At 46.2% G+C, this 27,851-nt stretch overlaps 2 protein-coding genes across 2 annotated transcripts; both read left to right on the forward strand.

Annotated features, from left to right (window-relative positions):
• Positions 1 to 3,094: 3,094 nt before the first annotated feature.
• LOC125595428 lies at positions 3,095 to 3,835 on the forward strand. Its single transcript, XM_048771219.1, has one exon. The coding sequence runs from the start codon at positions 3,095 to 3,097 to the stop codon at positions 3,833 to 3,835; it is 741 nt and encodes a 246-aa protein (XP_048627176.1).
• Positions 3,836 to 16,503: 12,668 nt separating this feature from the next.
• Positions 16,504 to 18,681, forward strand: LOC111203848. The gene is made up of 3 exons (XM_048771220.1): positions 16,504 to 17,002; positions 17,105 to 17,896; positions 18,089 to 18,681. The coding sequence occupies exons 1-3, from the start codon at positions 16,504 to 16,506 to the stop codon at positions 18,679 to 18,681; spliced, it is 1,884 nt and encodes a 627-aa protein (XP_048627177.1).
• The last annotated feature ends 9,170 nt before the right edge of the window (positions 18,682 to 27,851 follow it).

Below are 27,851 nucleotides of genomic sequence, written 5' to 3' on the forward strand. Positions count from 1 at the left end.
CCTATGAAGAAAGTCATGTTATTTCCTGCCTTCAAACATGAAGCCAGAAAATAAGGGACAAATTGTTGGGGAAAAATATTCCATGAAGAGATTACTCTAGCTTCCGTCTTCCAGGTTCCTGCCTCTGGGTCCCGGGTCCTTGTCTCCGAGTCTGGGACCTTCCTCCGTCTTCCAGGCCAAGTGATTTCTCCTGCCTTAAGATAAATGGAAATCTTCCATTTATCAGGTAACCAGCTTGGGCAAGAAGGATTCTCCCTAAATCTAAGAGAAAGAGGAAGTATTCCAATACATACGACCTCCCTTAAGAAAATGGAAATATTCGATTATCTAAGGATATAATAAATATTTCCAAATCCTAAGAAGGGAGGCACGACCTCTTTTATAAATATAGGATTCTAAAACTAAAGAAGGAGGGGGAGAGACGTCCATAACCAGACCTCACGAATTCTACAGCCGCCAAGGCAAGATTCTACACATAGAAGACCTTCTTCTCGGACAAGCCTAGGAGAGGCTGATCCTGCCGGTTACTATCGACCAGGGGGAGATATATGCTCCCTGCAGCACGTTTACAACTCTACTGACTGGCTGATGTCACGATATCCAGCTCATCAGCAGGGTCTATCCATGTTCACTGAAGCACATCGACGCTCCATGCTCACTGCAGCATATCGACAGGTTTACCATCTGTTCGGGCTATGTGCTCCCTAGAACAGATGACTCCTCCAACCTACAGATCTACGTGCTCCTAAGGCTACGTGCCCATTAGGCCATGTGCCCGCTAGAGCCCCGTGCTCCCTAGGCCACGTGCCTCCATTAGGCTACGCGCCTCCATCTAGGCTCTGTGCCTCCACATGCATGAACTACGAACGGCTTGATCCCTCACTGAAGGGTACGTAGGCAATCCCCCCTGAAGGATGAAGCTATAAATCTCAAACGTCTTCCTCGGTTCCTCAAGGACCAACCTTAGTAACCGGAACCCTCAACTACAGATCAGGAGGCACCCATGGACCGACCCTGGAGTCGGGACCATCAATTGCAGACCCAGAAGACCCTGCGATCTTCACTACAGACAGGCGGTTCCTGCCTAACAACCGACCTTTCTTACTGCTACTAAGGCACTGACGAGTATACCAGCCCATACCCGTATGGCACTACCCTCAGAGCAGGATCTCCTGGCTTATCCACGACCGAAGCAGGAGAAAGTACCACGACGACCAGTCTCCTTCTTCCTATCATTCCGTAGTGCTGAGCACGAATCATTTGTACACAAAAATCCCCTAACAACGACCTCACCCGCGCAAGAGCAAGAACCAACGACCATGACTCAGACATCGCTCAAGAACAAGAAGAAGAGCAAACAAACCAGCGACACACCAGGCGCATACCCGCGAAACTCGCGGCCCAGATTCAAAAAAACCTCTTCAGAGACTCAGAAACACCAGCACAGAAATAGACGGTGCCGCCCCCTGATCAAGACCAAAATAATCCGAAGGATGCAGACCGAGACAAAGCGATAAAGGAATTACAAGCGACCCTGGAGGACATAAACTCCTGCGTACATCAGGACGCAAGCGCGGCCCCAGAAATAGACCGCATGCTGAAAGAAACTCAATACTCCCCGTTCACCGCCATAATCTACAATTAACCGATAAAGCACGTAGGAAAAATAAAATTCCTGTTGGGGTCAAAATCGGTCACGACGGAATCAATGTCTGAAAGTCCGTTGTTGGGGTCGAAAACGGTTACGACCAAGTTAACGTCCAAATCCCTGCAGAATACAAGTATGTCTTTCCGCAACAAATCATGCTCGGTCAAGAAAACGTTGCAACGTATGTTCCCGAGATAAAGCTTCGTTGGAATTCAATTTAGATCAAACATAACGCAGACCAGCTACGGATAGGTCCGAGTATGACGATCAGAACACGGACGAACCAAGCTCGGTCATTACGCAACTACCACACATGCACGCTGTCCGGTTGTTACGTAGCGACCGAGCGTCCGTTCCGCTCGGTCGTTACGTAGCGACCGAGCTCAAGCCAAGCTCGGTCGCTACGTAGCGACCGTGCGTCTGTCCCGCTCGGTCGCTACGTAGCGACCGTGCGTCTGTCCCGCTCGGTCGCTACGTAGCGACCGAGCTCGAGCCAAGCTCGGTCGCTACTTAGGGACCGAGCGTTCGTCCCGCTTGGTCGCTACGTAGTGACCGATCGTCCGTTCCGCTCGGTCACTACGTAGCGATCGAGCTCTTCCGAAACGTCGATAGACATTAGTCCATGCCTTCTCGTCTACCCTTCGATGCTTTCTCCCGAAAACCGTAGCGAACTCATTTCATGTTTCCCGCCATTCTAAGTCATTGATCAAACTTTACAGTAAAAACCGCGGAAAGTTCGTTCTTTATCGAAAGAAGCCGTAATAAACGCTTCGAGTCAGAAGACGACCCAAAGGGACCTAAGACATGACTCGAGGCCCAACTTACGATTTCTTAACCAACAGCCCGTAAGCCGCATGACGGTTTACGCTTGGTTCGCAAGGAAAGATAAATGTCAAGTTTCCGCGGATAAATACCAAATTTTGAAGATAATTACGAAGATCGGGAAAAATGGAATATCTCCATTTTTATGCTATGACGGCTTAAGGGCAGAAGAGGAAAAGCGTAAACCGACCTAGGAGCCAGTATATAAGTAGTCCTAGGCGAGAGGCATGGGAAGAAACTTTTTCGGAGCAAACTTAGCACTTAGAGCGATTTAGGCATATTTCCGTTTTTGTTATTTCGAGCTGCGACTCAATTAGGTTAAGCCGTCTTAGGGTTGCTAGAACTAGGAATCTCGCCGACAGCTCTCGGTCCCAGGCTTATACCTTATTGTAACGCTCAAACACGGATTCGGAATAAGATCTTTTTTGCTCTCTTTTTACGATTTTTGTACTTTGTCGTTGATTTCTCGTGTTCTGATTGCTTAGCGTGTGGTATTAACAGATCTCCGGGACCTCTGGGAAATTAGGGGTTTCCTAGTTTCCTAATTTAAACGGAAATCGACAGTGCAAATTTCGGTTCCCACAATTCCCGATCTACGACGGAAACTCAGATCCCCGCCAATACATGATCGCGTTCACCATAGTTATGGGACGAACCAACTTCGCCCCGGATGAAAAAGACGCCGGATATTGCCAGCTCTTCGTAGAGAACCTCAGCGGACATGCCCTCAGCTGGTTTTCAAGACTTGAATCGGGCTTAATCGACAGCTACCAGGAACTATCTACGGCCTTCCTCAAAGACTACTCGATAGACATCGAGAACGGGGTGTCGGAAGCAGATCTCTATACCCTCTCCCAAGAACGAACCGAATCCCTCAGGAGCTTCATTGGAAGATTTAAAACGATAGTATCCCGCGTGAAAGTACCAGATAAAATAGCTATCACGGCGCTGATCAACGCTTTATGGTATGAATCAAAGTTGCGCGAAGACGTCAAGACAAACAAAACTCAGACGCTTGAAGACGCACTGCACCGATCCAACCTGTTCATCGAGCTTGAGAAAAATAAGGAGGCCATGGCAAAAAAACACGCAGCCACCAAAACAACCGTAATAAAAGACAAGGCGAAAGAAGAATGCCGCGAGTCGCAACATCGATCGGAAAGCGAACGAAAGAGGGAAGAAGGGAACCGAAAGGCACATAATTTCCATGTCAGCGACGCACAACGACCACCTCTTCCAAGGCAACCTTGGAACAAGTGGTCCCGAGAAGACGACCCAACGAGGTATTGCGAGTTCCACAAAAGAAACAGACACTCAACAATGGAGTGCAGACATTTGCAGGAATACTTACTCAGGAAATACTAGAGGGGTGAAATCAAACCATCAGACAACAACGGAACCAAAACCGAAGGGATAATTACCGAAGGACGTCACCAAAGAGAGAACCACCCCATACGGAGCGTGAAATAAAAAATGAGCGCACGGAGATAAAATCTCTGAAAAGGGAGCGACCAGAGGAATGAAGAGAAGACAACCTCCCCCCTCCGCCAAGAAAACGAGTCAACATAATAATGAGAGGGACCCCTCAACCACCGAGAGTAGCCGCAATTGCCGAAGGACCAGTAGCAGCTAAGAACAATACCACCAACAGCCGAAGCAAGCATCTCCTGGTCATCTTCAATAACCAGGATACCACGGGATTAGACGCCTCGCACAACGACCCACTGGTAATCACACTAACCATCACCGACTGCGAAGTATCTCGAATTCTAGTAGACACCGGAAGCTCCGTCGACGTAATCTTCAGGAAAACACTGATAAAGATGGAAATAGATGAAAGCAGCATAAAACCCGAAAGAAACCCCCTGATCAGCTTCGCAGGAGACACCACTGTATCAGAAGGAATCGTCAAGCTTTCGGTGTATGTGGGGAACACGGGCAAAATGGTGAAATTCACGATAATCGATACACCAACCATTTACAACGCGATCTTCGGAATCCCCTGGATCCACTCCACGAAGGCAATACCATCAACTTACCACCAGTGCGTCAAGATCCCGCTGAAAGATGGAATATGCACATTTAAAGGGAGCCAAAGCGCATCTATTGCCTGCTTCGTAACGAAACGGAAGACCAGGGAACCAAGAGGATGACCAGATGATCATGACAAGAACGTAAAGAAGAAACTCCGACGACGCAAGAAAGCATCCGAAAAAGGAGCCGAAATCAAACACGTCACAATCGGAAAATGAGTCGGCGACCCCCAAAGCGAAATAAAAACCCCAACAGAGAAAGAAGAAAACACCTATCAGACGCCAAGAACCGAAGGACCATCACCACCGCCCAAGAAAGACTCGATGAAAGAAACTCCGAACACCGCCAGCTAAAAATACGCGAAAATAAGCTCGACCCGAGCTCGCGGAATAAGCATCACAAACGAAAACGCTTATCCCCCGAGCTCAAAAAAAAAAATCCGCATGAACTTCGTACGGCTTTATCCCCCGGGGTACGTAAACCCACGAAAAGGGTGCAGCCACAATACCACCTAAAGAAGAAATGCTCTTGGCGAAGGGCCTAAAAACCCCGACCTGACAGCGAACCCGAGGCCAGACTCGCACAGGTACGCGATCGGATAAACCGTGTCGAGCTTGCTCACGCACTTATCTCGGTCCTACCTTATAGGGGGTAAGCCGGGCCAAGTCCCGCCATCCGTCTAAAGAAGAAACGCTATCGGCGAATTGTCTAAAAACCCCGACCCGACAGCAAAGTCGAGGCCAGACTTGCACAAGTCAGCAATCGGATAAGCCTCGTCTAGCTTGCTCACACATTTATCTCGGTCCTACCTTATAGGTGGTAAGCCGGGCCAAGTCCCGCCTTCTGCCTAAAGAAGAAACTTTCTTTGCTAAAGGCCTAAAAACCCCAACCCGACGGCGAAGCCGAGACCAGACTCGCACAGGTCGGCGATCGGATAAGCCGCGTCGAGCTTGCTCACGCACTTATCTCGGTCCTACCTTATAGCGGGTAAGCCAGGCTAAACCCCGCCCTCCGCCTAAAGAAGAAACGCTCTCGGCGAAGGACCTCAAAACCCCGACCCGACAGCGGAGCCGAGGCCAGACTCGCACAGGTTGGCGATCGGATAAGGCGCGTCAAGCTTACTCACGCACTTATCTCGGTCCTACCTTATAGGGGGTAAGCCGGGCCAAGTCCCGCCCTCCGTCTAAAGAAGAAACGCTCTCGGCGAAGGGCCTAAAAACCCTGTCCCGACAGCGAAGCCGAGGCCAAACTCGCAAAGGTCGGCGATCGGATAAGCTGCGTCGAGCTTGCTCACGCACTTATCTCGGTCCTACCTTATAGGGGGTAAGTCGGGAAAAGTCTCACCCTCTTTCTAGAAAGAAGAAAAGCCGAGAACAGACTCGCACGGACCAACTATCGAAAAGGAAGAAAACCATACATCACTCGCAAAATAGAAACAAAACCACATCATGCGAAGAAGGCCGCAGGAACACGTCCCCAAAGAAGAAAAGGATGCGGCCAATAGCAAAGATAAGAAACTTCTTACTCCTTGAACTCTGAACATTTAACATGCGTTAATAAAAGACAAAGAATCAGCAATGGTCAAGAAGAAACGACGACCCAACATAATCACAAGTATGACGACTCAAGGCATAGAATAATCATGCGTTCCTTCAATCAAGTCATACAACCAAAGACACGGAAAATCCAAACAATCCGAAAGCAATCAAAGACAAGAAACTCCTATAGAATTTTCTTTTTAAGTCTTACATATGCTAATTTTCAGGAGAAAAAGGCAACAAAGTTCAATCGATAGTCAAGTCCCCATCAAAAGTAAAAGACGGAAGATCGCTCAGCTCCAAGTCATGCACATCCATCTGATCCAAGGCAGCCGACTGCACCAATAAGGCCTCCTCATTCTCAGACAGCTTCTCCGCGGGAATAGGAATTCCCTCTGCAATGAACAACTTAAGAGAGCTGACAATGCTCGAGAGCTGAGTCTCGGCCAAAACCTGACGGCGAACGACATCTCGATCGGACAAGTACTTCCTCACCTTCTCCACAAAATCACCGAAGCGAGCAGCCATGACCGACTCAACGCGACGCCTTTCCGACTCTATCGACTTCGTACGGGATTTGTTCAGACGCGTTGTGGGAACCGAAATTCGCACTGTCAATTTCCGTTTAAATAGGAAAGTTAGGAAAACCCTAATTTCCCAGAGGTCCCGGATATCTGTTAAACCACACGCCAAGCAATCAGAACACGCAAGTAAAGACGAAAAGAAATAAAAAATCGTAAAAGAGAGCAAAAGGAGTTTTATTCCGAATTCGCGTATGAGCGTTACAACAAGGTAGAAGCCTCGGCTATGAGAGCTGTCGGCGAGATTCCTAGTTCTAACAACCTAAGGCTGCAAAGCCTAGTTGAGTCGCAGCTCGAAATAACAAAAACAAAAAGTTGCCTAATTGCTCTAAGTGTTAAGTTTTTTGTGAAAAAGTCCTCCCCTCATGCCTCTGGCCTAGGACTCTTATATACTGGCTCCAAGGTCGGTTTACGCTTTTCCCCTTCTGCCCTTAAGCCGCCATAGCATAAAAATGGAGATATTCCATTTTTTCCGATCTTCGTAATTATCTTCAAAATCTCGTATTTATCCGCTACGGTCTTCGGGAGATAGCATCGAAGGGTAGACGAGAATGCATGGACTAATGTCGTATCGATGTTTCGGAAGAGCTCGGTCGCTACGTAGCGAGCTCCTGCTCGAGCTCGGTTGCTACGTAGCGACCAAGCGGAACATGTGTTCGGTTGCTGCGTAGCGACCCTCCTCGAGCTCTTGTCCGATGACTCGCGTTTCTTCCGCAAAGCTTTTCATAAAGAAGAATCTATTTCAAAAAAGTGTTTGTCGAAGAAGTTTTCTACGTTTTTCTTCTTCGGGGATTTAGACGTTAACTTCGTCGTAACCGTTTTCGACCCCAGAACGAAATTTACTTCAAGTTCAAACGTAGCGACCGAGCCGTGTGCGTGCTCGGTCGCTACGTTGGTGAGAGCTCAGTCACTACGCGGCAACCTTGTTCGCGTCTTTCTCCGATTTTTCGTGAATGTGTTTTCTCCGTAAGATTCTTCGTAAAAATAAATCTTTTTCTAAGATTTATTTTTCTTAAAAACGTTCATGCCGATTTTTATGGACTTTCAGACATTGATTCCGTCGTGGCCGATTTTGACCCCAACAGTTAGCCCCCCAGCTCGTTAGAACCATGAGCTTCTAGCGTGAGGTTTTAGCGAGTGGCTTTGCAAGTTAGGTGAGTTAGGCGGAATTAATGGTCGAAAAGGTCCGTGGTAAGTGGTCTTCTAGCCCTTCTAAAAGTAGAACGTGATAGGATGGGAGCTGCGCCTTATGACGGCTGCCTACGTACCCTTGTTGAAAAGATCAAGCCTTTCGTAGTTCGTCTTGGAGTTAAGGTTCGTATGACTTGTTTTCCAGCGAGACCTTTACGGTCTGGTTTTTATGTAGAGGTAATCAGGCGTGTTGTTGCTGATGGCATTTTATATGGGTGTAGAAGGAAGACTACAAGTTGTCATCTCGTAATCTAACTCTGTGTGAACTACTATATCCGTGATCTGTTTCGAAAGTTTTCCGCAGTGTGTAAACATGCGGGATTTCTGAAGACGCTCGAATATTGGCAAAGAGACAAATTTTGGGATCTCGTATCAAGGTTTTTGATACTATACCTAGAGATGTTAGAGACCAGTGCGCTGGGTTTAGGGCAAGACCTAGGTTTACTCATGGTTTTAGAGGGTGCGATGATTAATTCGACTTACGTATCCCGTTTCAGTTTCATCTTGATTTCATACCGATTTAAAGTCCGCGATAGGTTCTCGGCTTATATGACTTGTATGGTTGGAACCGAGCATCTCTCCAAGGACAATTTGTAAGCCTCCTGGAAGTGCTGACCAAAAATTTTGGGTTTCTTTTATAGCGCTATTATCCTTGTGTTGGATGTACGAGAGTCATCTCCATGAGATTGCTAAGTCTGTTTAGGACGTTAAGAGTTCGTTGTGATCAGCAACAAACTTAATGGTAAAAAATACCGTTTCAAGTCTTTGCGAAGGATATGTTTTGAGAAGATGTTAGTGCGTATGACTGTCTGGTCTTCCAAGAAAGTGTTTTTATCGAGGAAGGAAATTTCGTCGAAGAACAAATCTTCAGGCGTCTGCGACGTCTCGCGAGGCTGAAGATTTGTTATTCTTTCGTATGCCGCGTTTCGTGCTTAAAATGTTCGCGGGCTTGAAGATGTTTTGCGATGTTGCAAGGGTTTAGTCTTAGCCCTGCGTTTGAGAAACATTCTTTTTTTACTACGGATGCTATCAGCCAAAATTGTTGTTCCTGTTTGGATGCTAATAATTTGATTTGTGATCGAGGAATTAGGACTGAGGTGTCGCGTAAATTTTTCCATGGGAAGAAGCGTTTTCCTTCATAGTGCTTTGTGAAGTGTTGGCTTTCAAAGATCTATTTCGTGCATTTTTGAGGATGTTTCGTATAGCTCTAGAAGCTTTGTTACGAATTTTTCCTTACATGCCGCTTATTATGGGTAAAACGTTGCGGGCTTAAAGTGAATTGTGGAGCGTATTGAACTCGGTCAATTTTCGAAAACTTTAGATCTTCCTTTAACCATTTGGTTGTTAGAACTGAGTTTCGTTACAAAGAATTTATCATATGACTTTCGACTCTAGGCTATACGATAATTATTCTCTTAATAGGTACACGACGTTTTTAGACAAATCGTAGATTGTCGTTTAGCCGTTAAGTGATGGAGCTATGGTTTCTCAAATAGTTTGGCTTGGTGTGAGGGATGTTTTCACTCAGATAGCCAAGGATGTTGTAGGTCAAGGATTAGACCATGGTACTTAAACATTTAAGGTCATGTTAGTTTATGATCGTCCTTAAAGGGGATGGCAAATATTGGTTTGGACCTTTAGTGGAAGGCGTAATTTACCGAGGGCCAAAGAGCGCTTGTCGAGAATGATAGGCCAAGTTTGTCGGGGTTATCCATGCTAATATGGCCGATAGTTGTAGAAAACGATTCTCCGCTCTAGGTTCCAGTTATACGACGAATATTTCGTATAATGTGACCTATAGTCTTATGAAAATCAAATCTTTTTTGCCTAAGGAAGACGAAGCCCAAGAGGTTTGTTACATAACCAGTGTGGAGTCAGTGGCGGGACGACTGCCTTCTCGGATGTGACCGAGGGAAAAGAAAAGCAGAAGCCAGCGAGCCGCATGGTTCTTCATAAAGCCTGTTATGTTAACTTTAGAAAGTTTCTTCGTAAGACTTGGTCTGATTGTACGAAGGATTTTTCGTGTAAGTAACGGGGACCGGTTTTACGAAGGTTGTAGATCGGTGATATGTAAACATATGTTAAAGTAGCGTTGTTTCTGTGGGTTTCACGAGAAACGTTTCTGCTGTAATTTTGATCCTAGGTGAAAGTTGCTCGGAGTGACTCATGGAGTGTTGCCGAAGTTTATTTCATTACGATCTAGTCGCAGAACGTTTTTCATAGGTTTTATGAAAGGATTCTCATGATACATTCGTTTCTGGAACGAATTGGTCAACCAGATGTGGATCTAGCCACCATCGGGAGGAAAGCGTCTCTTTGTGCACGATGCTACATCTATTCTCGAGTCTTCTTCGTCACAAATGTTTTCGATGCTTTTCCGTGACTCACTTGGTACAATGGAAACTGAAAGAAATGCTCTGGTGATTGAAGATTTCTCGTAGAAATTTTTATACGAAACTGGCTTTCTAAAACTGGAAAGGGCTTCAATACTTTGGCTAATCGTCGAGTTTCAGTTTGATATTGGTATATGTTTTCTGTACGCATGATTGTGACAAGAAATGATGTATAGTCTTTGAGATTATGTTCATGATCGTCTGGATATGTTGCTAGCGTTTAGACGAATTTTAGATTGTCGTTTGCCTATTTGAGACGATTTGCTTTGAAAAAATCATTTTCTTGATTTGCAAAAGTTTTTGAAGTTTGGGAGTATACGAGTATAGTATACGTACCTACTCCCCCTTTATTTTTATGAAAGAAAACAGTTGAACCGATACTTTGAAGGGTTGTGTACGTTTCTTCTTCTAAGGTTTGGAATGATCAATAATCCTGGACGATTTAAAGATGACGCTTGGACTGTGATTTGGTTTGTTTCCATTTTGACGACTTGGAATATGTCGGTTCCTAGAAAATTGCTAGAAAAGAATCGGTTTTAAGACAACGTTCATGTCTCTAGTTTTTTTTCTCTCTTTAGGAAGCGAGCTTGATATGCGGAACATGTGTTCGGTTGTTGCGTAGCGACCCTCTTCGAGCTCTTGTCCGATGACTCGTGTTTCTTCCGCAAAGCTTTTCGTAAAGAAGAATCTATTTCGAAAAAGTTTTTGTCGAAGAAGGTTTCTACGTTTTTCTTCTTCGGGGATTTGGACGTTAACTTCGTCGTAACCGTTTTCGACCCCAGAACGAAGTTTACTTCAAGTTCAAACATAGCGACCGAGCTTTGGTGAGAGCTCGGTCGCTACGTAGCGACCAGCTTTTGTGCTGGTTGCTACGCGGCAACCTTGTTCGCGTCTTTCTCCGATTTTTCGTGAATGTGTTTTCTCCGCAAGATTCTTCGTAAAAATAAATCTTTTTCTAAGATTTATTTTTCGAAAAAATGTTCATGCCGATTTTTACAGACTTTCAGACATTGATTCCGTCGTGACCGATTTTGACCCAACACGCGTCACCTCCATCTCCAGAGCTGACTTCGGAGACAACAACTCCTTCTAACGACAATCCCGCTCGACAGCATCCCCTTTGAGTCGCTCGATCTCGACTCTCAGCTCCCAATTCTCAACTTCAAGCATCGCAAAACTCTCTTCTGAAGCCTTCAAAGACGAAGAAGCACAAGACAATTTCTCCTTCTCTTCAGCCAAGAGATGGCTCTCCAAATCGAGATCATCAGAAAAACTCATGCATTTCCGCTCATACAGCCCCATCAGATGATTCCCCCAAATTATCAACTACGAAAGAAAACTCGCGATAAGAAACAAACAAAGAAACAAGGGAAGAAGAAAACAAAAGGAAATACATGAGCCTCGTACGAAGCCCACTCAACATATTCCCGGGAAAAAGCCAAGCCTTCTAGAGACGGCAAAAAGCTAGAGGACAAATGGAAGCTACGAAGAAACCACGCACAATCTTCAGGTGTCACCGAAGAAGCATCAGGATCGTTAAAGGTAAACGTCCCTCCTTCTTTCCTCTTCTTGGAAATACCGGATGCAGCCTGTTCAATAGCACCTGAGTCCCCACCAGCCAGGACATCGAGACAAGAAGAAGCCGCCGGCAGAGACGACGCCGGAACATCAAGGTGAGAAGAATTGCCCACCGGCGTTAGCTCGCGAACGTCCATCGTTTCAACAGAGGCAGGATGAATGACAGAGACAGAATTATCGACAACGGGAGCAGTCGAGACGGCGATGCTCGGGGACGAGATCGAAGGCAAAGAGGGTGCACCCCCTTTGGGATTCACCAAAGAGAGACTGGAGGCCGATCCCTTGATGACAGCAGAATATACGGGAATGTCCCTCTTAACTTTCCCCATCCTCTTACCAGGCGAAGCGTCTCTCTTCCTCTTCGAAGATTCGGCAACCAAAGAAGGACCATGGCCAGCTCCCCGAGAAACTAAAAAAGGAAACTGTTGGGGGAAAATACTCTGGTATCAATTCCTCCAGGCTCCAGGCAGGACCCAGACCCTCGGGTCCCCGATAAGGAAACACTCCAGGTCCCCGCTAGAAGGAACCCTTAGTTCGGTCCCTGGAACAGAGCTCCCTTCCAAGAAATGGAAAACTTCCGATAAGGAGAACCTTTCATATTTCAGAATATGGAAGAGTTTAACCTAAGGAAACCGACTCCTAAACGACTATATAAGGACTACTAAAACCCTAAAGCAAGGGATCGACTTCTCCAAGGCTTAGAGACTAAGGCTAGACGGCTAGAACTAGGGTTCTTATCGAATACTTTGTAACCTCCCTTGTTCTTGTTTCATCTAGTCAATAAAACATCTCTTCAAGCCTATCTCTTCATTATTATCCTGAATCTCTACGAAATACACGCAAACTTACCCGGTTTACCAACTTGTCGAACGTTCCGTAGTACTCACAAAGAGCCTACACAAAAATCCCCTAATAGTTTGGCGCTAGAAGGAGGGGAGTAATCTAACTACGTGATGATGGCGATGGATGAGCACGGTGAACCAACTGAACTGCTCAAACAACAGCTGAGCTTCAGAAGCGAGTGGACGGCTTGCAAAGCCAAATCACCGACATGCACCGAGCTCAGGAGACTACCGAAGAAAACCCCGACCTCTCATCAGAAGTCCAGAGTCTGAAAGAGAAACTTGATGAGCACTCCAAACAGCTGGAGCAAAGCGCCGAGAAGCTAAACCAGCTTCATTCGGAGAACACTGTCCTCCGAGACCAGAACCAAGCCCTCAACGCGACAGGCAACAAGAAGCGTCGTTTCAATACTCGAGTTCGGCCCATGGGAAACCTGAACACTCCCAACTCCGGAGAAGGTACAACCGGTACACCCCTACATCGGGAGTAGCTGGGGAAACTCGGAAAGGGACCAAGAATCCTCAAATTCACGACCTGGAAGAGAGCGATTCCGAGCTGGAACCCGAGAAGGAAGCACCCGAGAGGGCTGCGGCGACCGAATCCTCCATAACCGCCTACCTGGAGCAGATCTTCTCTAAGAATTTCAACGCCATGCAGTCCATGGTAGAACGCCTACCAGGAGTAGCTCCCCCAATCCGGAGGAGTAACCCTGATTCCTATGCGGATACACCTTTTGTGGAAGAGATTGCCACGATTGAGATGCCTAGAAAGTTCTCCTTCCCCAACATCAAGATGTATGACGATACTGGCGACCCCGGCGATCACATCGCACAATACAAGCAAAGGATGCTGGCGGTTGCACTCCATAAGGAATCCCGCGAAGCCACTATGTGCAAAGGGTTCGGTTCCACTCTGATCGGACCTGCCTTGCAATGGTACATCAATCTCCCTACCAGGTCCATATCTTCCTTTGCGGGCCTGAGCGACAAATTCGTGGCGCAATTCGCAAGCAGTAGGAGCCTGGAGAAGACTTCAGATGGCCTCTACGAGATCCTCCAGCATCGAGTGGAACCCCTACGAGACTACATAGCCCGCTTCAACCAGGAGGAAGTGGCGGTGTAGAAACCCATAAATAAAAAAAATGGAATGGTCGAGTATCTCTTGGGTGGTCGAGTCACGGACTATCAGATTGTTTTTGTCTGAACCATGAGTCAAGTATCCCACTACACAATGGTTAGACAATGTGGTATATTTACTCAAAGGACGTTTGAAGCATGACACTTTTGGAAGGACAACAGGAAGACCGGAAATTGGGCGAAAAACCCTAATTTCAATATTATGGAATTTTTCGAAGAAGCCGGAAACTCGGGAAATATTTTCCATCAAGTCAGGATTCATTTGGATTTATTAAAAATAATCAGATCATCAGAACGGGCGTCGAAAAATATTGGGATTGGTCGCGGGACGAAAAATTCACCGGAATGGCCAAAATTGGACGAATGGACCGAGAAGCTCGAGGTGGCTCGATCTATGAGATCAGGACGTGGTGGCAACTGCCTGGCATGGTATGTGGCAAGAGAAGCATGAGGTGTTGCAGTAAAAATGATCACAGCATGCGGAGTGACACATAGAAGCACGAGGTGGAATGGCCAAGCACGAGGTGTTGCGATGCATGCGACCGGGCCATGCGGCCAGACATGTGGAGGACATGGTGTCACCTTGCATGTGAGCAGGCCATGCATCCAGACAGGTAGAGGGCGTGGTGTCATCCTGCATGAGACTGAGACATGCAGCCAGCCATGTGGAGCACGAGGTGTCGCCGCGCATGCGTCCGGAGCCATGCGAAGCGACACACGGGCTGCCACACGGCTTGTTCCTGATTGGTTGCTGTTTCCTATAAATATCCCACGACCCCCTCTCATTTGAAAACATTCAGAACACTTGAAAGTCAGTTCAAAACGTGAGAGAGAAAGCAAAGAAAGAAAGATCGAGTTTCGATAGTTTTCGAACGATTTAGGAAGTTTTCGAGAACTATTATTCTGCCGATTTTGAGTCAGCACCTGGAGAAGGTTCTGTTCAAGTGAAGGGAGATCAGATATAGTGGAGACAAGTTCAAGACCAGTCTGGACGTGGGACTACTTGAGAAGGTCGAGAAAGGGTTCGGATCGCAGAAGTCGGGTTTGGGGTCAAGGCCACGGTCAACCAAAAACTGTGAGTTGTAATCGATTGATTGCTGAGTTGTTTTCATGCAGGGTCCCGTTACTTGGAAGTTGGATCATGGCAGGTGTCCGGGTCTAACTGAGCAACGGTTTGAATAATTGAGGTTATGTTGATTGAGTTGATGGCATGCTTGTTATTGTTTGAGAACCGTAGTAGCATGCTAATGGTTAGGTTGATTGGTTAGTTAGCGAATGCGGAATGCTTAGATGATATCGCTAAGTTGTGGATAGTTAGGTATTCTGGAATTAGTCTTTATGCTAGATTCTGGAGTATGATTGATTGTGTTAATTTGCGATTAATACTAGGAACCTTGTGTTATTTTTACCGGGTTTAGTATTAATCATATTTTGGCCATATAGCATTTGTGTAACCCACAATGCTAGGCATGTTTGAGGTGGAATGTGTTGATTGTGTGATGATTAATACTAGGAACCTTGTGTTAGTTTTACCGAGTTTAGTATTAATCGTATATTGGCCGACCCCGTTTGTGTAACCCACAATGCTAGGCATATTGGGGTGAGTTAGTGTTCCTTCAGCCCTTGTACCCAGCGGGTTCAAGGAAACCCCTTATTCGCTGGATCGGGAAGACTCAGACAAACGGGGTCATGTCCTATGGCTGAGTATTACACGACGGTGTAATGTGGCAATAACCCGAAGGACTGTGGGCTGTCGCGCGGTGACCCGAAGGACTGTGGGCCGCGGTCGGTTGAAAGTTCATTCTTCCGGCCTTTGTGGTAGGGAGATAGGATATTGCCGATAGTGAAGGAGGAACATAACGTCACCAGGGCCCGAGTTTGTTATATATATAAAATCGTGTTTTGGGTTGTTAAACCCTAATTTATTTCGAAATTGAGTTCGGTGGTGAGCTAGCATATTGCTAGTTATCTTACTATCTTTTTCCTGCTGCGTATTTCTGATATTGCTTATTGTTATTGAGTTGTGTTGTTAGGTGAACCTCTCGCTTTAGATTGTTTGGGGTGGCATAGCGAGGGGTTGTATTTGTTAGTTGGGGATTGTAACTCGCTGAGTAATGCTAGATTACTCACTCCTCACTCGTTGTTGTTTCAGGTGACCAGTAGCGAGCTTGTAGAGGTCGCGGGAGGCTAGGCTGGCTGGTGTAGATTTGCATCTTTTTGCTTAAGATGCTTTCAGACTATAAGTATGTATTTTCGCTTTCTTGGCATGCCACTACTTGTGTAATATTTTGTTTGTTGAAAACCAGATATTATATAAGATAAATAAAGCGATGTTTTGTGTAAATGCCTTGTTGTTTCTGATATTAGCTTGTCCAAGCTAACACAACGTCAGATTGGGGTACGGGTTGAGAAGCCTTAGGCTTTGGTCTGACGGGACGCATTAGCGGGCGGACTGGCCTAGTCGCGAATTGCACTTTTCGTTACCTTGGCCGGATCGGCTGTTAACCCGTCATGTAGCGCTCCCGATCCTTGGTAGACGGTCGGCCAGTCGGTCATGTTCTTGTTTGATTATTGGCCGGTGGTTCGACCTATGCCTAGAACGGTTCGGGGGTGTTACAGAGGTGGTATCAGAGCCAGTGTTTCGTCCATGCGTGACACAAGTGCTTTTTAACGATTTTATCGAGTCAAAGGAGTCGCAAAAAGATGATTAGGAAACCAGCCGCTTCCCGTAGTAGGAATATGACTTACCATTTTGATTGTGTGCAGATGGCTAATCGCGGGACATGTGATGATGGACGAGGTCGGATATGGGGAGAGGGTATGGATTGGACAGGCGGAGGATTGGGTTACAGATCAGATCAGGAGGATGGAAATGGCATCAGTGAGATGTTTGGACACGATAGGACCCCTCTGCAGAGAACAAGATCTTTTCCTGTGTACGGTAACAGGACTAGAGTGAGGGAAGTGGCGAGTATTGGCCCAAGTCGTAATTGGGACCGGAGACATCAACATGATCAATCCGTTCAATTACACCCAAGGCCAGATCAAAACAGTTCCACTGAAGGACCACAAGATCAAGGGGCGGAAAACACCTTGAAGCTTTTACATGACGTGATGACCGAGGCACTTGGTAACCAAGGCAGGCGTACTCAACCCCCTGAAGTTTCCAAGCTATTATCTACCATGAAGAAAATTGGATCCTACAAGTTCAAAGGAGGATCCGATCCTATTGAAACCGGCAAGTAGATTACTATGATGGAGAAGAACTTTGAGGCTATGGAGTGTCCGGAGGAGTGTTAGAAGAAGATCGCGGTGTACTATTTGGAAGACGACGCAACAGGATGGTGGGAAAGTATAGACAGGCAGCGTGGACGCACCATCACATCATGGGAATCGTTCAAGGGGGAGTTTGAGAGGAAGTATTTTCCTCCAGAAGCGAAGCATCGGTTGGAGCGCCAATTCTTGAACCTTGTTCAAGGAGATAGGCCACTGAGGAGTTACGAATCTGAGTTCACAAGGTTGAGACGACATGTCTTTGATGGGCGCAAAGATGAAGCAACTATGATCCGTAACTTTATGTACGGATTAAAGCCGGAGCTTGGAAGTCGTTTAGCTGGAAGCAACTTTAGCAGCTTATCGGATATGTTGGAAAAAGCTGTTAATGTTGAGACTGTATTGGAGGCTAAAAGGAAGACCATACCGCATTCTGGTGGACATACCAAGTTTAGCCAAGGAGGAAGACCAAATTATAACAAGGGTCCATGGTTTAACAGAGGCAAAGGGCAAAAATTTGGAGGCCAAACCAATTATCGCAGTAACACCGGAGTATGTTACATATGTGATCAACCGGGATACATTTCCAAGTTTTGTCCCAACAGTCAACGGAGTAACCAGCAAGGTTATTCATCGCTGAGGATGGAAGATGTCACTTGTTTCTTCTGTGGAAGGAAGTGCCATTATGCATTGTCATGTCCAAACAAGCCAATCCCTGCGACCCCTCTCGCGATCCGAGCTCCTCCTAGCCGTCCAGCTATTGAGCCAGCACCAAAGAAGCAAAACCTAGGAGGTAGAGTTTATGCCTTAGGGGTAGAAAACCCAGAAAATGCAGGACCATCAAGCGGTCCCATCACAGGTATTGGGTGCTTAACCTCCTCTGTTTATTGAATGGAATTTAGTTGTTGGAACCTAGTTAGTATGCTGGTTAAGTATAGATTGCTTGATCGCTAGGTTGCGCGTTTAGAAATTTTGGATTGATGATTGATGGTTGTGCGAATTTTGATTAATTTTTGTGATTGAGATATTGTTGATTTGGTTACTGTGGCAGGAACCATACATGTTGCTGGTAAACCCACACATGTATTGTTCGACTCGGGGGCAACACATAGTTTTGTGACCCCTGAAGTAGCTGCCCGGTTTTGGGATTGTTTTGTGGTTGACAGGATAAACGTGGCCATCTTGACCCCCGGAGACCGAACCCTTCAAGCAGATCAGTGTATCAAGAATGTTCCATTGGTCATTCAAGAGAAAGAATTTGTGGCAGATCTGTTAGTCGTGCCTTTGAAAGGGTACGAAGTAATCCTTGGAATGGATTGGTTATCGAGCTACAGAGTTCAGATCGACTGTGGAAAAGGAAGGTTGTTGTTTGGCAGAGGTAAACGACCAGAGATGGTGTACTATGGAATCAGTCCTAGTATGACCGTGTCTTTGGTAGCAGCAATGAGAGTACAAGATTTGTTTCAAGATGGGGAAGTATATTTGGTGACCTTATCGGTTAGTGGAGGACCCACTAATGATGAAGTTAAGGTCGAAGACATAGAAGTGGTCCAAGAGTTTGATGATATCTTTGCACCACTAAAGGAATTGCCTCCACCTCGGAGTAATCCCTTTACCGTTACTTTGGAGCCTGAAGCAAGCTAAGGCACCATATCAGATGGCACCTGCGGAGTTGGCTGAATTAAAGAAGCAATTGGAAGTTCTATTGGAAAAGGGATTCATTCGGTCGAGCTCTTCACCTTGGGGAGCTCCTGTGCTATTTGTGAAGAAGAAGGACGGAAGCATGAGATTGTGTATTGATTATCGTGGTATCAACAACATCACGATAAAAGATAAGTATCCTCTTCCGAGGATAGACGAGATGTTAGACCAACTAAAGGGAGCTAGTTGGTTTTCGAAGATTGATTTGGCATCAGGGTATCACCAAATTCCTATTGCCAAGTCAGACATTATGAAGACGGCGTTTCAGACGAGATATGGGCAGTATGAGTTTGTCGTTATGCCCTTTGGTCTAACCAACGCACCTGCGGCTTTCATGCGTTTGATGAATGAAGTGTTTCACGACTACCTTGATAAGTTCGTGATAATTTTCATTGACGACATCCTGGTGTATTCGAGAAGTAAGGAGGAGCACAAAGAGCATCTGAGACTGGTTATGGAGAGGTTACGGAATCAGAAGCTATTTGCCAAGTTCAGCAAGTGCTCATTCTGGAAGAGAGAGATAGGATTTCTGGGGCACATAGTATCAGGAGAGGGCGTGGCTGCTGATCCAGAAAAGGTCCAAGCCATACGGGAATGCCCTCGACCTACCACTGTGACGGAAGTAAGGAGTTTTCTCGGACTTGCGGGCTATTATCGGAAGTTTGTTAAGGACTTTTCCTCCATTGCAAAGCCTTTAACTAAACTTACCGGTAAAGGAGTTCCTTTCTTATGGGTGGAAGAAACCGAGAAGGCTTTCAAGAAGTTGAAGGAAGCTCTCACGACCGCACCTGTGTTAGCTTTGCCCGAGCAAGGTAAAACTTACACGGTTTACACGGATGCTTCACGAGTTGGGTTAGGTTGTGTTCTTATGCAAGATGGACGAGTCATAGCATATGCTTCACGACAACTACGGAAGCATGAGGATAACTACAGTACACATGACTTGGAGTTAGCGGCTGTGGTGTTCGCTTTGCGAATTTGGAGATCGTACTTGTATGGAGAAGAAGTGGAGGTATACACGGACCACCAAAGTCTTAAATACCTCTTCACTCAGCCAGATCTCAACATGCGCCAGCGTAGGTGGATGGAGTTTGTGGCAGACTACGATATAAGGATTCGCTACCATCCTGGTAATGCAAATGTTGTTGCGGATGCCTTAAGTCGAAGAATGTTGGACGCAGATTTAGAGAAAGAAGTGGAGCTGTTGAACCAAGAATTGAAACAAGTAAAGTTGGTCGTTTTGGAAGGGCAACCGAGCGAGCCATTGGGACTTCAAGCGGTGAATCAGGCCAGCTTGATTCAGAGAATTCGAGAAGAACAACTTAAGGATGAGAAGCTACTGAAGATTGCTGAAGAACTCAAAGGACAAGCCGGGCCAAATAATGTTGGATACTACTTGGCGGAGGATGGAACCTTGCTAATTAATGGGAGGATCGCGGTTCCTAAAGGACAAGGGCTGAGAGATGAGATACTAAGGATTGCTCATCATTCTTTACTTAGTATCCATCCTGGAAGTTCGAAGATGTACCGAGACGTGAGAAGATACTATCATTGGCCGGGAATGAAGAGATCAGTAGCACAATGGGTCGCGCAGTGTGCAACTTGTCAACAAGTTAAGGTCGAACATCAAGTTCCAGGAGGATTATTGCAGAGTCTTCCGATACCTCAATGGAAATGGGACTCTATTTCCATGGATTTCATCACTGGATTACCCACTGCTCCAGGTAGATCGAACAACTCGATATGGGTGATTGTGGATAGGTTAACAAAGGTCACACACTTGTTGCCTATGCGGGACACTGATAAAGTTGAAGTTTTAGCCGAGCTGTACATCGACCAAATTGTGAAGTTACATGGACCCTCAGACATCGTCTCAGATCGCGATCCAAGGTTCACAACATCATTCTGGGAAGCACTGCAAGAAGCCTTGGGAACTAAACTATTCAGAGGCACGGCGTTCCATCCAGAAACAAATGGACTAACGGAGAGAACCATTCGGACCATCGAGGACATGCTTCGGATGTGTATTCTCGATTGGGTAGGAACTTGGGAGAAGCATTTACCGTTGGTCGAGTTCTCGTATAACAACAGTTATCATTCGAGCATAGGGATGTCACCTTATGAAGCGTTATATGGAAGGCCATGCAAAACGCCTATGTGTTGGACGGAAGTGGGCGAAAGAAGAATGTTTGGGTCACCTATCGTTCAGGAGACCATGATTAAGCTGGAGACGATTCAGGCCAACATGAAGAAGGCTCAGGACCCCAGAAGAAGTACGCAGACCAGTCAAGAAGAGAGGTAACTTTTGAGATAGGAGATTTGGTCTATTTGAAAGTTACTGCACAGAAAGGGAAGGACAGATTTGGCAAGGTCGGGAAACTTGCGGTCAGGTTCATTGGTCCGTACAAGATCATCGGGAAAGTTGGTGAGGTAGCTTACCGTTTGGAACTGCCAGCGGATATGCATCTACATCCTGTATTTCATGTTTCCATGCTTCGGAAACGTATACGGGATCCAAGTACTGTTGAACCCGAGAGACTAGAGGAGTTGAGGACAAACCTTACGTATCCGGAAGGACCAATCAGATTGGGAGAACGGCATATTCGGAAGCTGAAGAATCGTGAGATTGCTCAAGTACAAGTGTTCTGGGGAAGACAAAACAGGATTCATGTTACTTGGGAAGATGAAGCGCGATTTAAAACCGATCACCCTGAGTTCTTCCGAGAGGATGCTGTAATGGAAGAAGGAGGCCCATCAGAACCATAGAATTCGAGGACGAATTCTGTTAAGGGGGGGGGGAGAATGTAGAAACCCATAAATAAATAAAAAATGGAATGGTCGAGTATCTTTTGGGTGGTCGAGTCGTGGACGATCAGATTGTTTTTGTCTGAACCATGAGTCAAGTATCCCACTACACAATGGTTAGACAATGTGGTATATTTACTCAAAGGACATTTGAAGCATGACACTTTTGGAAGCACAACAGGAAGACCGGAAATTGGGCGAAAAACCCAAATTTCGGTATTATGGAATTTTTCAAAGAAGCCGGAAACTCGGGAAATATTTTCCATCAAGTCAGGATTCATTTGGAGTTTATTAAAAATAATCAGATCATCAGAATGTGCGTCGAAAAATATTGGGATTGATCGCGGGACGAAAAATTCACCGGAATCGCCAAAATTGGACGAATGGACCGAGAAGCTCGAGGTGGCTCGATCTATGAGATCAGGACGTGGTGGCAACTGCCTGGCATGGTATGAGGCAAGAGAAGCATGAGGTGTTGCAGTAAAAATGATCACAGCATGCGGAGTGACACATAGAAGCACGAGGTGGAATGGCCAAGCACGAGGTGTTGCGATGCATGCGACCGGGCCATGCGGCCAGACATGTGGAGGACATGGTGTCACCTTGCATGTGAGCAGGCCATGCATCCAGACAGGTAGAGGGCGTGGTGTCATCCTGCATGAGACTGAGACATGCAGCCAGCCATGTGGAGCACGAGGTGTCGCCGCGCATGCGTCCGGAGCCATGCGAAGCGACACACGGGCTGCCACACGGCTTGTTCCTGATTGGTTGCTGTTTCCTATAAATATCCCACGACCCCCTCTCATTTGAACACATTCAGAACACTTTAAAGTCATTTCAAAACGTGAGAGAGAAAGCAAAGAAAGAAAGATCGAGTTTCGATAGTTTTCGAGCGATTTAGGAAGTTTTCGAGAACTATTATTCTGCCGATTTTGAGTCAGCACCTGGAGAAGGTTCTGTTCAAGTGAAGGGAGATCAGATATAGTGGAGACAAGTTCAAGACCAGTCTGGACGTGGGTCTACTTGAGAAGGTCGAGAAAGGGTTTGGATCGCAGAAGTCGGGTTTGGGGTCAAGGCCACGGTCAACCAAAAACTGTGAGTTGTAATCGATTGATTGCTGAGTTGTTTTCATGCAGGGTCCCATTACTTGGAAGTTGGATCATGGCAGGTGGCCAGGTCTAACTGAGTAACGGTTTGAATAATTGAGGTTATGTTGATTGAGTTGATGGCATGCTTGTTATTGTTTGAGAACCGTAGTAGCATGCTAATGGTTAGGTAGATTGGTTAGTTAGCGAATGCGGAATGCTTAGATGATATCGCTAAGTTGTGGATAGTTAGGTATTCTGGAATTAGTCTTTATGCTAGATTATGGAATATAATTGATTGTGTTAATTTGCGATTAATACTAGGAACCTTGTGTTATTTTTACCGGGTTTAGTATTAATCATATTTTGGCGATATAGCATTTGTGTAACCCACAATGCTAGGCATGTTTGAGGTGGAATGTGTTGATTGTGTGATGATTAATACTAGGAACCTTGTGTTATTTTTACCGGGTTTAGTATTAATCATATATTGGCCGACAGCATTTGTGTAACCCACAATGCTAGGCATATTGGGGTGAGTTAGTGTTCCTTCAGCCCTCGTACCCAGCGGGTTCAAGGAAACCCCTTATTCGCTGGATCGAGAAGACTCAGACGAACGGTGTCATGTCCTATGGCTGAGTATTACACGACGGTGTAATGTGGCAGTGACCCGAAGGACTGTGGGCTGTCGCGCGGTGACCCGAAGGACTGTGGGCCGCGGTCGGTTGAAAGTTCCTTCTTCCGACCTTTGTGGTAGGGAGATAGGATATTGCCGAAAGTCAAGGAGGAACATAACGTCACCAGGGCCCGAGTTTGTTATATATATAAAATCGTGTTTTGGGTTGTTAAACCCTAATTTATTTTGAAATTGAGTTCGGTGGTGAGCTAGCATAATGCTAGTTATCTTACTATCTTTTTTCTGCTGCGTATTTCTGATATTGCTTATTGTTATTGAGTTGTGTTGTTAAGTGAACCTCTCGCTTTAGATTGTTTGGGGTGGGATAGCGAGGGGTTGTATTTGTTAGTTGGGGATTGTAACTCGCTGAGTAATGCTAGATTACTCACTCCTCACTCGTTGTTGTTTCAGGTGACCAGTAGCGAGCTTGTAGAGGTCGCGGGAAGCTAGGCTGGCTGGTGTAGATTTGCATCTTTTTGCTTAAGACGCTTTCAGACTATAAGCATGTATTTTCGCTTTCTTGGCATGCCACTACTTGTGTAATATTTTGTGTGTTGAAAACCAGATATTATATAAGATAAATAAAGCGATGTTTTGTGTAAATGCCTTGTTGTTTCTGATATTAGCTTGTCCAAGCTAACACAACGTCAGATTGGGGTACGGGTTGAGAAGCCTTAGGCTTTGGTCTGACGGGACGCGTTAGCGGGCGGACTGGCCTAGTCGCGAATTGCACTTTTCGTGACCTTGGCCGGATTGGCCGTTAACCCGTCATGTAGCGCTCCCGATCCTTGGTAGACGGTCGGTCCGTCGGTCATGTTCTTGTTTGATTGTTGGCCGGTGGTTCGACCTATGCCTAGAACGGTTCGGGGGTGTTACAGGCGGTCCCTGAATGTAGCATCCCTACTGCGATCTCTGCCTTCACGAGAGGTCTACTTCCAGATGGGGGGCTATACAAAGAGCTGACCATGTATCCTTTCAAGACCATGGAAGATGTGTTGCCCAGAGCCTGGGCGCAGGTGAGGTAAGAGGAAGATGTCGGTAGCCGGGCCAAAGGTCAGCCCGATTAGATCGAGGGGACCGAGATGAAAGATCCTCCCAAAAAGGATCCAAAGACTCTGGTAGTAGGAACAGGGGCAGGTTTCAGTACTGGCCTCAGGAGAAGCAAGAAGGGATGTCGGTATCTACCTGGCCCGATATCTCCCATCTCTCAATATCAACACCAGAGCTAGTCAACACACTGAGACAGATGGGCCAACAGGTTAAGTGGCCTCCGAATATGAAAGCACCTGACTCGTTCCGGAACCCGGAACTTTGGTGTGACTTCCATCGTGATCATGTCCACAAAGCCGAAGATTGCATCGCCCTGAAGATCGATGTCAACGAACTACTCCAAAAGGGGCATGTCCGAAAATTCCTCTCAGAGAGAGCCAAGGCCCACCTCAGTGAAGAGACAGCAAGGAAATCTAAAGGAGTTGCACCAGCCTCACCACCTCGCCAAGACCGGGTGATCCATGTCATATCCGGAGGTTCAGAAGTTAGCGGAGTGAGCCACGCAGCCGCAAAGAAAAGTACCTGTAACGCTAAGCATGGTCAGGAAACAACCCAACCAAAGCGCCTACTTCTAGGCACCGACGAGATAAGCTTCGCAGCTAAGGAGCAAGAGAAGATCCTAGCTCCCCACCATGATGCGCTAGTTATCTCTCTCACTGTAGCAAATTGCTTGGTGAAGAGAATATTAGTAGACAACGGCAGCTCCAGCAACATTATCTTCCAGATGGCGTATCAAGATCTAAGGTTGGAGGAGAGCATCCTGACGCGCAAGGTAACCCAACTCATCGGATTCAGTGGCGAGGTCAAGCAAACCGCCGGAGAGGTTATCCTCCCAATGTACGCTGAAGGAGTCAACATGTCCACCAAATTCCTGGTTGTAGATTGCTAATCGGCATATAACGTGATCTTAGGACGACCCTGGATTTACGACATGGGAGCAGTCCCTTCAACCCTTCATCAGATGGTGAAGTTTCCTACACCCTAGGTCATCAGAATAATTAAGGGAGATCAGGAGAACTCTCGATCCTGCTACCAGACCACCCTGAAGGGGAAGACCAAGGTCTTATAGCAATTACAGAGATGACCTCGGACCCCGCGAGCCCAGGGATCAGAGGTCAACGATGTTGGACCCAATTTTGGTCAATACTGAAATATGCCACGATCAAAGGAATGTGCCGAAACAGGTCAAGGCCCACAACAAGAATCGAGCTCGAAGAAGGAGTCGCAGAGTCGCTTAACGAGAAGCTGAGATCGCGGAAGCTACTACGGAGATCCCGGAGTCGACTAGCTATAAAGGAAGGAGGAGAAACATGGAAGAGGACACATTGAAAACCCTAGAGAGAGCTACACATTTACATCGATCTTATTGTCTTCCCACTTTTAGAATATTTTTCCATCGAACTTGTTTGTATCGTTCGATCTAGTTCAACTCATTGTATTCGATCCCAGTTATCAATAAAGTCTATTTTCTCCCACCGGAAACTATTTAACATCGTTGTGTTCTAAAGATATCATTGCCCACATCATTTGTCTTCCCTAGATCAACCCCGATCACTATCAAACACTTTGTGTAGAATTTAGGTTCTACAAACGATACATGTAATTGGGGATCATTCTGGAGAAGGCGGACCCTGAGTCAGTCCAAGAACCCGAGGGATCCCCAGAGAACCTATGTCGACCGCTCCGCATGGTCTCCTCCGAAGCTCTTCAAAGTTCCATCCGCTTTCAAGACCTGGTCCTCGCAAGACCCTCATCCCCCGCCTCACATAGACAATATCACCAAGAACCTTAGCAGGCATCAGTCAGTGGTCTCGCGGATAAGCAAGTGGGGCACGAGCACTTCAAGGAGACCTCCTCAGAGAATACATAGGGCGGATCCAGAGCAAAGGACACCTCGCAGACGCAGGATGGAGACACTTAGCCAGATAGGAGACCTCCGAACCTGGTCGCTCCAGTGGATGAATGTGACTACATGTTTTGATGTGCCCCGGTCCATGGACCACACTGATCAGAACGCTCCAGACGTCCCAGTTGAGGTTCATCCTTCCGATCAGATCAGACAGACCAATCGGGCCGTGTACCGCCTCAACCCACTTACATCCGGAATGAAGCTTCGACCAAGTCCACGTCCTGAAGACTGATCTGACCAAACCAGTACGCGACCCTCCCAGCCATCTCGACAAGCCAAAGCCAACAGCCGAGCCAGACTTGACTTGGATCATGCCAGACTTGACTTGGATCATGCCAGACTTGACAAGGATCATGCCAGACTTGACTTGGATCATGCCAGACTTGACTTGGATCATGAGGTTTCACAAAATGATCGAGACTTCTCTCTTTTGGCTCGATTGGTTCGTACCGCATGTACCGACGACCGTGCTGATGATCTCTCTACCTTGTTCGATCTGATCATGGACTTTTCCTTTGGAAATTTCTCTAAGGCAAGGATCCTTAAGCTATCAGAAGACTTGGGCTTTGTTGGAACGCAACTTTTCCGATCAGAACGTCCCGCGGCCCTTGCTGGTCGTCCCACCTATGTGCTGATCCTTACCGCTTTGGACTTAGCCAGTTCGGATGCATCTGGACGGAAGCCGATCGGTCCCTTTTTAGTCTTCTCTTTATTCCCGTGCCTTGACCAGATCTTGTAAATTTTATTTAATGTTTTGCCTTGTTTTCCTACATTTCTATTTAATGTCTAGATCTACAAAACTCTATAAGTATGTAAACTCTTCTAAGGAATAAATCAATCCATTTTGTCTAATGTTTTGAGTGAAACTGTTTGTTCTTCGTTTAAAGAACTTGTTCTTAGTTTCTTGGTGAGTCATATCCAAGCAAACACCTTCTCTAAGTCGTTAGTCTTGTGAGTCATATCAAGCAACGGTTCGAGATTCTTCTTTTTTTGGACTTGTGAGTCATATCAAGCACCATCTGAAGTTAGGAATATCGAAGGCCAATCCGCATCCTTCGTGAGACCCTTTGATCCATCTGGAGTTCATATCCAAATCTGATCCATTCGAGTGAGCCGATCTTAGGGTCTTCATAAACACTTCTTCTTCTATCTATCTTGAATCCGGGCCCCTCATTACCATCTTCTATCTATAAAAAAAAAGATCTATCTATATAAAAAAAGGAAATTCGAAAAGTTTTCATTTGGGGATTGGTGGTGGAAGATAAAGCCTGCTGGCTGAGGAGAAATCCAGCCTTTGAGGTGGTTAAAACGGATTCCCAAAATCAAAAATCTTTTATCTTTCTCTCTTTAAAAATTTCCTTGTGTTTGCTTGGATTTTGTCCATTGAGTTTCTTTGATTTGTTCTTCTTAGAACTTTGAGTGAAAACTTGTTGTGTGACCATCCAAATTCTAAGAGAAACACGTGTGTGGGTGATGATCAAACACTTGAGAGAGTGAGGATTTTTTATCTAACGTTTTGTGTTTAAGAAATTTTAGGAACCATGAGTAGTGATGATGAACGGAACCGTCCTGGAAACTCAGTTGCTGG

Source organism: Brassica napus, unplaced genomic scaffold (genome assembly GCF_020379485.1).
Source record: "Brassica napus cultivar Da-Ae unplaced genomic scaffold, Da-Ae ScsIHWf_1061;HRSCAF=1500, whole genome shotgun sequence".
In the NCBI taxonomy this organism is placed as follows: Eukaryota; Viridiplantae; Streptophyta; class Magnoliopsida; order Brassicales; family Brassicaceae; genus Brassica; species Brassica napus.

Excerpts from the sequence above, each read along its gene's own strand:
- LOC125595428 (XM_048771219.1), top strand. The coding sequence starts at position 3,095 with ATGATCGCGTTCACCATAGTTATGGGACGAACCAACTTCGCCCCGGAT.
- LOC111203848 (XM_048771220.1), top strand. The coding sequence starts at position 16,504 with ATGACTTACCATTTTGATTGTGTGCAGATGGCTAATCGCGGGACATGT. Across the intron at positions 17,003-17,104 it reads ATCCGATCCTATTGAAACCG|GATGGTGGGAAAGTATAGAC; the intron begins GCAAGTAGATTA and ends ACGACGCAACAG. Across the intron at positions 17,897-18,088 it reads ATCAAGCGGTCCCATCACAG|GAACCATACATGTTGCTGGT; the intron begins GTATTGGGTGCT and ends TTACTGTGGCAG.